At 45.0% G+C, this 17,209-nt stretch overlaps 1 protein-coding gene across 4 annotated transcripts in view; it reads left to right on the forward strand.

Moving 5' to 3' along the window:
- LOC105478329 (cornichon family AMPA receptor auxiliary protein 3) overlaps window positions 1-17,209 on the forward strand; it is a 333,823-nt gene that overhangs the window by 254,099 nt on the left and 62,515 nt on the right. For all 4 annotated transcript variants that reach the window (XM_024791880.2, XM_011735507.3, XM_011735517.3 and 1 more), the window contains exon 2: window positions 14,289-14,357. In XM_024791880.2, coding sequence (XP_024647648.1) covers window positions 14,289-14,357 — 69 coding nt within the window. The remainder of the gene's footprint in view (window positions 1-14,288; window positions 14,358-17,209) is intronic.

The raw sequence follows: 17,209 nt of genomic DNA on the forward strand, positions 1-17,209 counted from the left end.
CACATGGAGTTCTTAGTCCACTTCTGTCATCCCATCCAGGGGCTATGCCTTGTCTTCTGTCTGCAGCTCCCAGCACAGTGCCTCGTACACAGTAAGTGCTCATTAAATATTCAGTGAATGAAGTAACTCTGACTCTTGAGTTGACCTGGCACAGTCCCAGATACTGGCATCTGACGACAGGAGAGGACTAATTAGAATCCTTGAATTTCATAAGGAAAATATAAAATAATGTAAGAGTTTATCTTTGTGTCTTAGGGGCAAGGAAGAACTTCTTAAATAAAACTTGAGAAAGTATACAATATGAGGCAAAAATGAGTGAAACTGATTTTCATTCAGTGAAGGACACCATAGCCACAGTTAATTAATCAACAGGTGACTGATGAGAGAAGGTGTTTAAAGTGTCTAAAATTGAAAGAGGAGTCACATCTACAACATACCAGCAACCAGTACAAATCAAAAAGAGAAAAAGGCAGCAATCTTGTTGAAAAATGGTCAGAGCATCTAAGCAGACAGTGAACAGAAAGGAAACCCCAAAGGCTAACACTTTATATAAAGAGTTCCTCCAACTCATCTCTGGAGAGATGCAAATTAAAACGAGAGAGACTGCACTTTACCTATTAGACTGCAAGCTCTAGAAAGCTGGGTTCAGCCAGGTGTCTGAGGGGATGTGGGACAGAGAATCTGTAGCTCTGCTGGGGGAATGTAACCACTTTGAAGGACAGTCAAGGAGGGCAGTCAGTCCAATTAAAAAAGAAACAAAAAACCCGTGGCCCTACCGTTCCACTCCTAGGTATAAATCCCAAAGAAATTGGCATACCAATCCCTAAGGTGACATGCATTAGGGTTTTGTGACATTATTTGAGGTTACATGGTCAAGTCTGTGTTTCTCACTGGTAGCGTGGATAGACAAAGTATAGTGGCCGCTCCAATGGAGCCCTGGAGCTACATTCCTGAGGGCAAAAGGTAAGAAAGAATGGGATACAAGTTAGGTAAATTTAAAATCTATGCATACATACAGAATACACATTTTGTAAGAACACAAGGAACAGAAAGATACACATGAAACATAAACCAGTAATTGCCAAGAATGGAGCAAAAGGGCTAATGGGATAAAAGGAAATGAATGAAGGAATAAATGATCAATTATAAATGTAAGAGAGGGCCTTGCTCAGATCAATGATGATATCTCAAACTACAAGCAACCGGTCACCTACAACTTTTAAAAACTTAAGTTCTGACCTAGAGCTGGCATTACTGCATTCCTTTATACATATTCTGTCTTCAGTTTGATTAAAATAATCCATATTCAGGTGAGCAATTGATGCCTTGCTCAATAGGCTACCATGCCCAAAAGCCATTGCGTTTTCAGAGTCAACACAAAATGAATGGCAACTGGTAGAGGCCAGCTCCTGTCTGCCTTGCTTTTTGTTGTATCTCCAGCTCCTACCACAGTGCCTGGCAAATGGTAGATGCTTAGTAAGTATTTTTAGGAATGAGTAATGATGGATCTTCCTGGAAGATACTTTGGGGAACCTTTCTGATGCACATCCACACTCACTCTTGGGTGCATGCTCCCCCAGAGCTGGGCTAGGCTCGTCATGGACCCTTGAGGCCTAGGTGTTGGAGAAGCACCCAAGGAGTAGAGGACACTGGACCAGAAGAAGGAGGGAGGCTGAAAACAAGGATCCCAAAAGGGTGTGTGGAAGGTCACCAAACATTCGAGCCAGAAATTGCTCCTGCATTCTTTTGTTTGAGAACCAAGGATGCCGGAGGACACACAAGTTTGGTGAGAGGAAGGGGAACCTGGGGCTGGGGGCGGCTACCTCGGGTAGGCTCTGTGGCCCCAGTGTGCTTCATGTGCAGGGCCAGATGTAGTGCTGGTGGGCTGGCTGAGTTAGGGGGCTAGTGGAGTGGGGCGATTCTGGCCTGACTGCCCCAGGGAAGGTCCCAGCACACTGCAGGCTGCCCCCACTTCTTCCCAACCCCTCTCTTACTGCTTGAGCTATTCAGAGTGGCTGCCCGGCTTATGCCTATGACAAGTCAGCAGAAAAGGGCCTTCTCATTCCCTTCTCCTCTCTGGATTTCACCCTGACCCAGATGGCTGCTGGCTGGAGTTGAGGACGGCTGTGCTGTCAGCTGAAGCAAGTCAGCTGGGGCTAGGTCTGCCTGGTATCCTGCTCACTTGGCTTTAGTCCTAGAATTGCACAGCTCTGGGGTGTCTTTGTTTCCTGTTAACTAGACGGGGACCAGGGAAGCTATGTCAGAACCTGCTGTGTCTGCAGATTCTGGCACACCAATGGCAAATAAGCCAATGTGTCCTGTGTTTCCCAATCTGTACTCATCATTCAGGTCTAGGGACTCTTCCAGGGGCAGCCGATGCCTTCCTCCTCAGCTCACCTGCTGGTCTCCAGCTTCTGTCCTGGCAACCCCGAGCTCAGGTTTCCACCTGTAACAGGATGGAACATGCTGGCTTTATCACCCACCTGAGTCCTCAGAGGGGCTGTGCCATGGCTCTTACCTACACCCTCTACCCCAGCTGTCCCCTGCAGTGACTGGATTCTCCTGATTCAGAGGGTGTGTTGCTAATGATCATGCTCAAGGCCAGAAAGGGGAAGAGAGCCCTGAGACCAGAGGGTGGGGCCTGAACATCTGCATGGTAATAATTATGGAAATAAAATGATAATATTAATGTTTTAACTTTACATGCTGAGCATTGTGCCCACTGCTTCTTGTACATTATTTCCTTTAATCCTCAAAGTATCAATATGAAGTAGGAACCACCACTGTCTCTTCTTTGTACTTGAGGACACCGGGGCTTGGAGGGGTTAAACACTTTGCCCATCGTCACACAAACAAATGAGGTAGAATTTGGATTTGAACCGACTCTCTTGGTATGCGTAACAATGACACTGTTGTGCCTTTTACACAATGGCATTCCCCCTCACTGCCCCACCCCAGCATCCAACAGCCTTTATTTCTGTCTATCCTGGTGCTGTAGTCTGTATCACCCCATTTTGAACTGATAGCAGCCAGTTGAGGTAGAGATTATTCTCATCTTATGGATATGGAAGCCATGGCCTGGAGGAGTGAAGTGACAAGCTCCAGGTCACAGAGCTGGGAACTGGCAGGGTCGGGATGCAAGTGAGACCTCCTTCAGATCAGGACTCTTCACTCTAAAGGAGGCAGCACCTGTTAAGGAGAGAGAGATGTGGAGTCAGGGGCAGTCCATTTTTGTGATGGTGTGAGGAAGGGATGTAGCTATGCAAGGACTTAGAAGATGGTGGCACAGGAAGATCTGGACACTCGGGGCTGCTGCCCAGGCATGGAGGGCATGGTGGCAGAAGGGCTGGGTCTCATTTTCCTGACCAGTGGCTTTCCTCCCACAGAGAGTAAGGGGCTCTTTATCCTTAAGGCTCAGCTTTGGAATTGGCCCAACCCCATCCTTTTGTGGAGCCTGTTATGGGTAGCCCACAGCACAGACAGTCCCCACTCATGATGAGGGTGGACACTGCTCTTGAGACAATGATAAGCTACCTTGTGCAGGCTCTGAGGGTGAGAGTGCCAGGACAGGTCCCCTTCTTCTCTGGTCCTGAGGCTCCTCATCCTTAAGTGGAGGAGGCTGGGTCACACACTTTTCCCTACTTATTGTAAGGCAGCTTCCTTCCTAAGATGAGTGTGTGCCAAGATGCTGGATGCCATGACGCATGATGATTTCTCACACATGAAAAGGACCCATTGGTCATCACTCTGCCATCTTCCAACCAAGCCCTACTGGCCAGGGCCCAGCACACTGCCTAGAGCCTGTGACAGTCCCTAGTATTGGGGGCTTGTGGTGGTTAACATTGTGTGTCAGTATGACTTGGCTATGATGTCTATATATGTGGCCAAACATTATTCTGGATGTTTCTGTGAGGGTGTTTTTGGATGAGATTAATATTTAAATTGGTAAAGCAGATTGCCCTCCCTAATGTAGGTGGGCCTCATCCAATCAGCTGAAGGTCCAGATAAAATGAAAGACTGACTTCGTCCAAGCAAGAAGGAATTCTGTCAGCAGACGGCCTTTGGACTTGAACCGCAGCACTGGCTCCTTCCTAGGTCTCCAGTCTGCTGGCTGACTCTGCAGAATTGGGACTTCTCAGCCTCCATCATTGCATAAGCCAATTCCTTAAAACAGATCTTTTTCTGTACATATATCTACATACATCTTGTTGATTCTGTCTCTCTAGGGAACCCTGACCAATTCAGTGGTGAAATGGGGTAGAGTTAGGGCAAGCCTCTGACCCTCTCCAACCAGAGCCTCTGTGCTGGTTGGAAGTTTAACTTCCTCTCAGACTCTTGGTCATATGGGGATAAGCAGACCATTCATTTGATTGGGAGCCCTTAAAAGGCAGGACTCTAGTGCTAAACCTGCTGTGTCCTGCCCTGCATGGCACCCCATGTGAATGGAAGCATTAGTAAAGGTTCCTCACTCCCCCTTACAGAAGAGGGTGAGACTGCATGGCCCAATGGAGGAAGCACACGGAAGAGAAATGGGGAAGGTGAGGACTGGCCCCAGCTCTGCCCTCTTTAACCAGGTAGCCCTGGACATTCCTAAGGACCTCTCATTCTTCTTGATTCTTCATTCGCAAAGTGGATGTCATATCATTTGGGATATTATATACAAGAACATAAAATCAAGCAAAACATGTGAAAACACTTTGGAAAGCTTCAACTACCCCATGACATCTGGCATTGCACTTTTTAGAAAAGGGAGTGGGCAGTGGGTTGAGAGACCCTGAATCTTTTTCTAGACCACTTGGTGATGGGAGCTGAGCAAGGACTTGAACAGGTGGGTGGTACCCATGTAGAGTCCCCAAGAGGCCTTTGAGTTTGGAGCCAGTGCTGCTTGCGTCTTGGGGGTTCAGAGATGACTAAGCAAACACTTGCCTGTAGCAGTTTAGAATCAGTGCACAGAGAGACTTTAGGACTCAAGGCTGTACTAGTTTCAGGCATAAAACTAGGACTAGATATAAGATGTATGTTGTAACCAATAAAATCACTCTCATCTCTCATTTTTTTCCTCTCCAATGGAGCTCTTTGTGCTTTAACAGGACCCTTAGAAAGGGCCCCTAAAACTTGGGCTGTGGTTTGAAGACATTGTTCTTTTGGGGACAAGATAAAGGAAGTAAAAAGCAGAATTCACTCTAAATTAGAATTGTATTCTGAGCGTGGGTTTGGGGGACTTACAGGAAGGTTTGGGGTGAGTATAAAAGCCTGCTTCCCTGGGGAGGTGTATATTTTGGGTCAGAAATGCTCCTGTTTGCATCTTTCATGCTGACATTCTCAGGTAGTACCAAAAGCCATTCCTTCCAGATCTTTTTTTTTTTTAAATTATACTTTAAGTTCTAGGGTACATGTGCACAACGTGTAGGTTTGTTACATATGTATACATATGTGCCATGTTGGTGTGCTGCACCCATCAACTCGTCAGCACCCATCAACTCGTCATTTACATCAGTTATAACTCCCAATGCCATCCCTCCCCCCTCCCCATAATAGGCCCCGGTGTGTGATGTTCCCCTTCCCATGTCCAAGTGACCTCATTGTTCAATTCCCACCTATGAGTGAGAACATGCGGTGTTTGGTTTTCTGTTCTTGCGAAAGTTTGCTGAGAATGATGGTTTCCAAGGAGGAGCTGGTACCATTCCTTCCTTCCAGATCTTAGATGACAGCAGAAATAGTTTCAGGTATTTTGCAAATGGAGTGTATTTGTTTCCTAGGGCAGCCTTAACAAATTACCACCCAGGGGGTGGCTTAAAACAATAGGAATTTATTCTCTCAAAGTTCTGAAGGCTAGAAGTCGGAAGACAGATGGGCCATGTTCCCTCCAAAGGCTCTAAGGAAGAATCCTTACTCACCTCTTCCCAGCTAATGGTGGCTCCTGACAGCCCTTGATGTTCCTCGGCTGATAGCTGTGTCCCTCCAATTGCAGCCTCTGTTTTCACATGGCCTTCACTGTGTGACTTTTTTTTTAACTCATAAAGATGATGTCATCTTTTCTAATTACACCTGCAAAGACCCTATTTCTAAATAAGGTCACCTTCTGAGGTTTCAGGTGCATGTGAATTTTGGGGGTCACTATTCAACACACAACATGGAGAAATCAAGAGAGAAAGGTCTGTTCAAAGTGTCCCTAATGCAAATAGGAGTATGAGCACAGAACTGGGTGAGGGAGCTGTCCCTATTCACAGTTGGGCCTGTAGTCAGAGTTTCTGGAAGGTTTGGGGCATGTGCCCATTCATTAGAAAACTGTGCAGCTTTTCCCAGTGCCCAGATGCTCTCTGAGATGGGTTAACCCAAATCTGTCCTCCGAGTCCCTGGGTATGACTTGCTAGGATTCATGATCTCTTTAAATATTGCCCCTGAACATTGAGTTTTCATTTGGGTGAATTTGCTACTGCTCAGAACGGACTTGAAAACTGCCAGGCCAATACCTGTTCCTCAGTCTGCCCAACTGACACTGGTTTCACACTGATCAACCTGTATCAGCAGTGGCCTCCTCGGTTACGTCCATGCAACTCCTTTTGTTAGAATGAGAGACCACAAGCAGCAAACACAGTCATGCAAGTCACATAAGGGCCACATCACCAATAGAGTAGATGGGCTAAATGGCTTCATGCCACACCATGTGTTTTGGGGAGTTGCAGTTGGATGAATCCCACACAGGTGGGATCCTGACCAGCCCTGAGCCTCGACCTCCCCTCCCCCTGCTGTCTGTCTGACTTTCTGGCTTCCCCTGTGCAGGCCTTTCTGTGCCTCACACCTGCCAAGCTTATTTCCTGCTTCTGGCATCTGCAGCATAATTTCCGTCTCTGGAAATTTCTTCCCAGACCTTTCCATATTTGGCTCCTGGTCATTCAGACCTCTCAGCTTAAAAGATACCTTGTCAGAGAGCCTTCCTTGATCACTTCCCTCTCTACTGCCAATTCTGTTTCTTCCTATCAGCTGTTTTATTTTCTTCACACAGTCTGTCATTTTCTGATGCTTTTCTTACCTACTTGTTAATTATCTCTTCTGCCCTTACCCTTGATTTTAACTTCTGTGATGACAGGGACCTTCTTTTCTTTCTCAGTCCTGTACTAGAGAGGCAGAGATGGTGCCAGGTACATCGTGGGTATCTAGTCAATATTTTTTGGGCCTCTTCAGCAACCCAACACTTTGTTTTCACCCGTTCAAGTCAGAGAGGGGCAGCACAGTGTGCTGGATGGAACACTAACCAGTCAAAGACTCCGAGACCTGGGTCCAGTGTGGGTTGTCCCTCACTCATCACGCAAGGTAAAGTACATCTTTCAAACACTGTGACTGGGTCTCGGTCTCCTGAACTGTATGCTAGGGGGAGATTCCTATCCAGTTCACAGAGTTCTTATGCAGATCAAGTTATGTCAATAAGATAGTGCAGTACACATGCAAGGTAGCGAGGTCTCAACCATTTAAGAGCTTTCAGAAATAAGAGGAGCAAATGCAGGGAAGAGAAAGTCCCAGAGAAAACCAGCCTCTCCTAATGCTAAGCTCTGATGGGGCAGTCCTGGGGACTCATTAGCTAATACATGTTGACTTTTCAATCGTTTCTTCATCTTCCAGGAAGGTTTTTTTTTTCAGGCCATAGTACAGCATGGTTATTTTTAGCAACATAATGATTTCAGACAAGTGAGATAACTTTTAATCTCCTGATTATAAATTCTGTGGACCCAAAGAAGGAAGCATGAGATGCTTTATGGAGTGTTTCTATAGTTTCCCACCTCTTGAGGTGGGTCCACCCTGCTTTCCTGCTGGTGTTCAGGCTGCATGGAATCCCGGTGGTCTAGACTTAGGGCAGGCCCAAGCAGGACTGACCTTGCTGTGGTTCTTGGTGAGGCTCTGCACAGTGAGATTCCATGGATCATTGCTTCATGGTCCTGTGGTTGGGGGAACAGGGAGAGGCAATAGGGTGGAAGGTTGGGGCAGCGCCTTTTGGGCTGAACTTGCCTATGCCTAGTGGTGGTAGGATAGGGTTCAGTGTTCATAGGAACAGCTTCACTTCTAGCGTGTTCTCTGTTTGTAGCTGCCTTCCTTTCTGGACTTCTTGGTGGTTTCCTCTGGCTCTGCCTCTCCTGAAGCCTCCGTCCAAGCTAGTACTTCACTAAGTTCTGATGTCTGCCCATGTATATTGCATTATCTTACTGATATAACTAGATCCTTCTCTTTCCCTCTGGTGCTGCATCTCCTGCAAGACCTCCAATTTTCTACCCCAGAGCCTCACCCTTGCCCCACTTTTTCAGGCAGGGCTTGAAGAGGCAGGCAGCGTAGAGGCAGTCTGGCTTTCAAGGACCTCAGTTATGCGGCTTGGGGAAGAATGATAGCTCTTGCTTTGTTTCCACTGCTTTGCTGCCAACTTTTCTTACATTTTCTGTGATCACTTAAACCTCCATCTCAAAAGACTGATGAGAAAAAAAGCAGGGGAGATGCCTGATGAGGGAGGATGAAATACAAAAATAGGGGTGGCTCTGAATATAAATCTGCAGATTTGACAACTTTGATGAAATGGGCCAATTCCTTGAAATCACAAACTGTCAAAGCTCATGTCATAGGAAATAGATAACTGGAATAGTCCTAAATCTATTAAATAAATTGAATTTGTAGTTTAAGCCTTCCTACAGAGAAAACTCAAGTTTTAGAAAAAAATTTAAGTGAAAACCTCTGTGATCTTAGAAGTTCTTAGATCCAAAGAGTTCATAGGTTGAATACCAAAATATGATCCATAAAAGAAAAACTGATAAATGGGATAAACTGTGTTAAAATAAAAAACTTTTGCTCTGAGAAGCATACTGTCAAAAATGAAATGACAAGTCACAGCATAGAAGACAATATTTGCAAATTACATATTTGACAAGGGACTCCTATCCAAAATATATAAAGAATGCTCAAAGATCATCAATAACAAAACAACCAGCTATTTTTGTTTTAAAAGAGAAAATGATTTGGACACACATTTCATCAAAAAAGATGTACAGATGACAGCTAAGCCCATGAAAAATGCTCAGCATCATTAGTCACTGGAGGAATGCAAATTACAGCTGCAGCGATGCCTCGACACACCTACTGAAATGACTCAAAACCAAAACCGGGCCAAAAGAAACCCAAAAACTAAACTGACAGTACTGAGTTCTGGCTAGGGTGTGGAGTAATTGGAACACTCATGTTGCAACTCATGTTGCAACTCATGTGGGAATGCAAACTAGTGCAGCCACTTTGGAAAACAGTTTTGTCAGTTTCTTAGAAATTAAATTGACACTTACCACATGGACCAGCAATCCCCTTATTTGTCCAAGGAAATCGAAGACTTATGTTTAGATACAAGCCCTTGTGTAGATGTTTATAGAAGCTTTATTCATAATTGTCAAAATCTGGAAACAACCCTAAGGTCCTTTAACAGGTAGGTAAATAAACCGTAGTTGATTTATACAATGAAATACTACTCGGCAGTAAAAAGGAATAAACCATTGATATAGGCAACGTGTGGCTTAAACTGTTAAAACGTATGTAAACATATGTATTTACATAGGCTTACAAAAGAAAGCAGACTCAGAAGCCTACATACTGCATGATTCCATTTTTGTGACTTTCTGGAGAAGGCAAAACTAGAGGGATGGAGAACAGATTAGTGGTTGCTGGGTGGGGGGACAGGGGTGAGACATGGCGGGGGGGTGTTGCAGGAGGGAATTTTGGGGGTGATAGAACTGTTCTGTGTCTTGATTTTGGAGGTGATCGCATAACTGCATTTGTCGAAATTCACAGAACTTTTCACCAAAAAGAATGAATTTTACTGCATTAAATGTAAAACTGATTTCTAAAACAGGGGTGAGATATGAAATGATCTTATCGTTGGATTAGCAGTTAAAGTTCACCTACAGTTCAGCAGTTAAACCTGTACTGTCAGTTGCTGGGCTGAAGGGTGCAATGGAGCCTTGTAGGACACACACAGAGGCTGGTCTGTGCATTCAGCTGAATTAAACTGTGCCGACCATTCATCTGCCCATCCTTACATCATTGTGCTTATCATACTTGCAGTCCATTGCTGATGCTAAGGCTTAGCTCTAGACAGAAGTCTGCCACATGCAAAGGATGATACTGCACTGTAGGGCCCGTAACTTCTATCCTCAGACAAGTCAGGAGGCTGAGACTGGGAATCTGTTTATGAATTAGTACTAAGTGGGGGGTAGCCTAACCCCTGCTTCCTCAGGGAAGCTTTGCTTTGGTTCCATGGGGACAGCTGTTAATTCTTCTGTCTGTCTGCTGACTCCTTGTTTACTTTTCTCGGTATTTGGAGACAGAATAATGTAATGGTAACCCTCAGGTTTTAGTGTTAGGCCTTGGTTTGGATCCTGGCACCAAAGAGTGATGTTGGGCAACTAACTTAACTACTTTGGGCCTCAGTTTCTTCTTCTCTGAAATGGGACCAGTAATAGTGAGGTATGTACTATTATTGGTCCCATTTAATCCTTTGGGTGGTCAAAGGATTACATGATAAAAGGCATGTGCAGCATATAGCCCAGCAGCTGACATTGTGAGCAGGCTATACATGAGAGCAGTTATTACAATCATCTTGATAGCCCTCATCACACTGTAGCACAGTGGCATGTCTACATGGGGGTCTCCTCCTCCAGACTAGGAACTTGGTGAAGACAGGCACTGATCTTGTTGATTTTTGTGTCTCCACTGGTTAGCCCATTGCCTGTACATAAAGGATGCTGGCTGAATGTTAGGTGAATGGATAGATACATTGGCAAGTAGATATTGGGGGTAGGGAGTCTGAAAGCCTTTGTCCTCATGGGTGCATTGTCATCACATCATCAGAAAGCACCCGTGAAGGACCTCTGATCTCATGGAGCTCAAAGGCATAAGCCACACTTCAGGCCTCCTTCCTCTGGACCATCCTGCAGGTGAGGTGCTGAGCTGGGCCGAGGTAGGGGTCGCCGGCTCTCAGCCTGGCTCTCAGCCTGGCTGAACTGCCCCAGATCTCCATTGGCTCCTCTCTCCTGCTTCAAGCTCCAGCTACCTTTGCTCTATTCAGTCTAGACCCACCTCCCTGCACTCAGACAGGGACATGGGCCCTAGAGCAAGACTGGGGATGAGGATTGTTCACAATGTGGGGGCTTGGCTCCCTTTCCTCCATGGGTGCCCATTCTCCTTGTGGGGCCCTATATGTGGAGCCCTAACAGTTGTGGAGTTCTGCAGCTATCCAGATACTTGCTTTCAGTGACTGGATCAAAATACAGTGAACCGTCTTTATAACTGGATAGATAATAGGTGTCAGGAAAACCGATGTCAGCCTCACAGGAGCTAGGAATGGTGCGCTCAGAGCTCTGGCCTTGGTCCTGCTCGGTTTACATTTATATCAGGGTGAATGTGGATGTGGGTATTGACGATACTGTGTTTATTAGGATTTATATAATAGTTGGGAGATAGGTCATGTCTCAAAAGATCAGACCAGCAGACCAGATTGAATAGGGAGGAATTAATCAGGATAAAGATTAGTTCCTGCTCTTAGGCCTCCAAATCCAACAATGCTTGTGCAGAATGAGGTGGACTGAGTTTAACTGAAGCACATGAAAAAGACCTAGGGCTTTTAGGTAATGCAAATTCAGTATAAAGCCAGGAAAGTGATATGGCCACAAAAAAACTAATGACATCAGGCTGCATTAAAAGAAGCATAGACTATAGAACAGAGAAGGTGAGTGACATCTCTACTGTCCGTGCCTGCCACCCTCACCTTGAATCTAGTGTTTAGTACTGACTGTCACACTTTAGAATGGACATTTACAACCTGAAACATCCGTGGTGGACAATCAGGATGATGAGGCAGCTTAGTGGTAGTTTGTGTAAACAATGGTTGGAGAGATTTAGCTTGAAGAAGAAAGATTTGCTGAGGTCCCTGTAGCTGACAGTACTTAAAGGGGTTCTTTGTGGAGGAGCTATTTGACCATCCTATGTGCCTCTAAAGCAGTGCTGTCTGATAGCACTTTCTGTGGTGATGGGGATGTTTTATATCTGTGCCGTGTAATAGCTACTAGATAGACAGGGTTGTTGAACAACTAAAATGTATCTATGAACTGAATTTTTAATTTAATTTTCATTAATTAAAAGTTTAAGCTTTAATAAGCTACATGTGGCTAGAGGCTACCGTATTGGAGAGGATAGCTCTAGAGGGCAAATAAAAGAATAGGCTGGGGTCAGCAGATCTTTTCTATAAAAGGCAAAAGAGTAAATATTTTGGGTTTTGTGAGCCTTACAGCCTGTAACTACTACTCGATCCTCCTGTTGCGCAAAAGCAGTATAGATAAAAGAATAAATGCTACTATATTCCAGTAAACCTTTATGGATACTGAAATTTGAATTTTAATATAAGCTTCACATGCCATAAAATATTCTCCTTTTGGTTTCTTTCAATTATTTTTAAAAAGTGTTAAAAATGTGAAACCCCATCTCCACTAAAAATACAAAAATTAGCCAGGCATAGTGGCACACGCCTGTACCCAGCTACTCGGGAGGCTGAGGCAGGAGAATTGCTTGAGCCCGGGAGATGAAGGTTGCAGTGAGCCGAGATTGCACCACTGCATTCCAGCCTGGCCGACAGAGTGAGATTCTGTCTCAAACAAAAACAAAAATGCAAACTAAAAAACAAAAAAAATAAAACATTCTTAGCTGACAGGTTGAACAAAAATGGGTAGCAGGCTGGAATTTGGCCTTCAGGCTGTAGTTTGCTGACCCTGGCTTAGGCTATGGGTGGAGGCTTCAGGGAGTCATATATTAGTTTAATAAGGAAAGCAATGATTAATTAGAGGTAGCCAGAAATGGAATGAGCATCCTCAGTAAGTGGTGAGTTTCTTGTTCCTGAAGCGTTTAAGTACAGGCTGGATAATTATCTGGCAAGGGATGATATAGAAATGTGTTGGTTTAATACAAGTTATACTGGAATTTTCTTCAAATTCTGTAGGAGGATTGAAATCAGGATGACATATGACTGCTTTAAAATTCTACTTGCTTTGTGGAGGGAAGTTATTTTCTCTTACTTAGTGCTTACTCCCAGCCCCATGTTGCTGGATTGGGGACATATGGGGGTGGGAAGCTGGTTTCCTTGCTTCAGCAATTCTGCCAAGTGTTCAGGGACCCCTGGTATGTGCCTTCCTGGGGAGTTGGTTATGTCTGTTTATTTTATTTTTTTCCTCCTGCCTCAGCTTCCCAAGTAGCTGAGATTACAGGTGTATGCCACTACACCCAGTTAATTTTTGTATTTTTAGTAGAGACAGGGTTTCACCATGTTGACCAGGTTGGTCTAAAATTCCTGACTTCAGGTGATCTGCCTGCCTCGGCCTCTGAAAGTGCTGGGATTACAGGTGACCATGTCTGTTTATTTTCAAAAGGAGAGATTTTATTGGGAGCACCCAAGTCTTCCACACCCTAAGAAAGGACACTCCCCTGGCCAGATCCCACCGTGTTCTATTATTTATTCCTTCTGTAGCAGACAAGGGAGCTGTGGTGAGGATGTGGGCTTGCAAACCTTCACCTGTCAGTTAGGTACTTCCATGGGGGGCCATGCCTCATTCTGTGACTGGAGAAGGTCCTCTCCAGCATTCTTTCCTCCAGGCATATCGGGAAACTGTTGTTCTCTGGGGAGTTCTGAGTCTTCGTCCAAAATGAACTGTAGGACCGGAGTCCAAAGGACTGTACTTTGAAATGCTGACTGCCCAGGAGCCAACCATCCAGGCTTGTGGACTTCTAGAGATTTGATTATTTCTATTACTGTCAACTCTACTGCCTTGTTTTTCTCTTTTGCCTCTCACCTGACTTCTGTCTGTTTCACTTCCAATCACCTTTTCTGCCCCAATACACACAAATAAAAAATAAATAGCCGCTTCCTGGAAGGAAGGGAGCTAAAAGTAGTGGTTTGAAGTTTTAAATTTTTTGTGCTTTTTTCTAAATCCCAACCTGCCATCAGCACAGTAGAGTTTCTCTGCATCTTTATAAAGCACAGAATACTTAAAAAAAACTTACTGGGGAAAATTTTAAGCATGCACAGTAGACAGAAGAACGTAAGCAACCCCATGTGCTTATTGCCAGCTTCAACAGTGGCCAGGTGCTGGCCCATCTCATGCCATCTACAGCCTCTTCCTTTATCTTGTGTTATTTGGATGCAAATCCACAGAAGCTTTGGACATGGTGTGTTGACTCAGGTGTGCACTAACACCTCAAATCTCTGTATTCTGTTTCAGATAATTGCCTTTGATGAGTTAAGGACGGATTTTAAGAGCCCCATAGACCAGTGCAACCCTGTTCATGCGGTAAGTAGCGGGTGCTGGTGAGAGGAAGGTGCTGTCACCCCAGGCTACCCAGGGCCTAGGAAGGAGGGTGAGAATGTGAATGATTTGTGTAAAGAACATGCTTGCCCTCACTGTGCCTCTCTACCTGGCTCAAGGTTGTGGAGGAGCCTTCTCATTCTTGAAGTGTGCTGAGGTCTTGAGATATGTTGCAAATCAGGTGTGACTGTCCCCGTAACCCAGGGGAATAGTCTACTGTGCTGTGGCCCTTGAGTCCTCAAAGCCTGGTGCTCATGTGTTTTGGTTACTCATCCTTAAACAAGGACAGAGGCTCCATGTTGGCCAACATGCTTGCAGGCACGTGAGCACCATGAGTGGATGTCCGTGCTGCACTCTCCACTTGGGCACCAGGTTTCTCAGGTGGAGATGTGGAGGGTGGGTTAATGCACAAAGTCCCTAGCACCATATCCATCACCCAGAAAGCATTCATCTCAGGTGGTTCTGTGGGTCTGTGGTCAGCTCACCTCTGCCTGGAGAATTTGGTGCAATCTGAGTGTCCTGGTCTGGGTTCGAGATGTGAAAGGCCTCCTGCCCCAGCATGCGTGGCTCCTGGCATCTTCCTGCTTGTCTGGCTTGGCAGGCCCTACATGCTGCCCTTCCCCTGTGCCCTGGCTGTGCCTCCGACTGGGAGCTTCTGCATGGATGCTGGGTGGCAATGGGTGTTTTGGCTGTTTGTTTCCCTGGTCAGTGCAGTCCATGTCCCAGAGCCAGGGACCAACCCTGTATGTGGACAGAGCCTTTTCCAAACTTACTCCAGACCTGCTCTTCTGAGTTCAAAGGGTGGTGCACACACAGTTCATTCGAGTGTGTTTCTCAATCCAAATTCACTGGTCCTCTGTTTAGTTGAAGTTCCTTCCAGGCCATGGTTTCCAGCACTAAGGCAACTTTTTGCCTCTTGGAGTAGCTTTGTTGACCTTTTCAGCCAGAAGTTGTAGAGAGAACAACAGGCTCTGCTAGCATGATACCATCTTAGCCTGGAATGTTTATGGCGTCGTTCAGCAGGGACAAAGAGGTCTCTTATCCTTAGCTGCAGGCCCCATGAAGAAGGATATGCTTTTAGGGAGGTACCACAATACCATATGGAAGAACCAGGATTCAGTGTCCCCTTCTATAAAGTAGAGAGTTATTACTGGATTTGTTGTTGTATTTTGAGTTTTTACTTTGTGCTAGGAACTTTATATACATAATCTGTAATCCTCACAATAATGCTGCGAGACAAACATCATTAACCCAATTTATAAACCACTCAATGGACTCTTTTGTACAGGGATTTATAAGTCATGAGTGCTGGAGCTAGGACTTGAACCCAGGCTTACCTGTCTCCAAAGTCTGCCATCCTACCATCTACCGTGTGTTGCCTCTTTTAAGAGACCTGATTTTATAATATCTGAGGCCCACTTTGGCATCAAATTTTTTGATTCCATGAAATAGAGCCGAACTCTTTCAAAGCAAATTTTGATGCAAGTTTAAAGAACCTGCAAGATCCACTTTAAAACTTACTGTATTTGATGAACTTATAACTATTAAAATCCATTTTGTTTCCATCTGCCAGCCTCACCATGCATCTGGGATAATTTGGATCTGCCAGGCCTGAAAGGTTTCACTCTGGGTCTCATGTCTTTCTGGATGTTTTTGTGTTTGGCACCGACATTACATGCCTGGTCTGTCAGTATCTACCAGGTGCAGTGAGCGACTCTAGTCTGAGAGACCTTCATTTAGGAATGCCAGGGAAGACAAGAGCCTACTTTCCTTCCTTCTAATTGTTTGGGCTCAAATTAATAGGCAGCTCACTTAGAACACCCAAAGTTTTCTTGTCTGATTCCAGGGCAAATGCTAGGGAAGGAATTTGTCCTACCGCTCAGTTCCATCATGCAGATTCCATGCTGGGTTGCAGGTGATTGGTGAAACCACAAAATATTTTTGTGGAACCCTTTCCATCTCACCATGGCAAAGAATAAGGAAATTTAGACAGAATAAAGAAAATCAGGACTAGTATATGCTCTCCAGGGAGCTTCTGTGAAAGGCCAGTGCAGGAATATAGTTTGCACATAGTAGGTGCTCCATAGCTATTTGTCGATTAAACGGTGGATGAATATTGAAGTGGTGGCATAGAAGTTAAATCTCAATTCACTTTTTTTACTCCTATTATTAAAGGCACACTTCTAATTAGTTAACTGATTAATTAAGGAGCCTGGGCCCTATGAAGTTCATGAACAGAATAAGACTCTAGATGCCCCATGGGGAAAACTCTTGTCTCGGATTGAAAACAAAAACAAAAACAAATAAAAACCCTAAATGGAAGACTGCTAGACACATTTTCCCAGTTCTTATGTTGTTACTCCCTGGCAGGAAGTTAAATGCTTCAGATGCCTCTTTTAATTCTTCTGCGAGCTCTTAGACCTCTATAGAGCCCCCAAAGCAGCATTTCAGACTCAGGTGGCTTAAAAAAGCTACTTCACTGATTGGTGACTCCAGCCCTGGAAGGACTTGTGTGTCACAAATAATTGCTGATCCGTATGATGCGTCTCTCAATGAGGGCATGAGGCCCACTTGGATTTAAGATGCCCTGAAGCTCCCAATATTGTTGGGCCCTATGGGATGGAAAGGAGGAGGAATGCTCTGTTTTACTCCTCGTTTCTCATGTTTTCCCTTCCTTTTACCAGCAGGGCATTCATTACTTTAAAGTAATGGTAGATGTTGTCCTTCAGTGGCTCTGGCTTGCTGGAAAAGGAGCTAGTGTGTGTCTTGTAGCATTACATTTCATGCGTATGTGCACATAAGTGTGTGTGCTTGCATGTGCACATGTGTGAGGAGGA

This window comes from Macaca nemestrina, chromosome 1 (genome assembly GCF_043159975.1).
Source record: "Macaca nemestrina isolate mMacNem1 chromosome 1, mMacNem.hap1, whole genome shotgun sequence".
In the NCBI taxonomy this organism is placed as follows: Eukaryota; Metazoa; Chordata; class Mammalia; order Primates; family Cercopithecidae; genus Macaca; species Macaca nemestrina.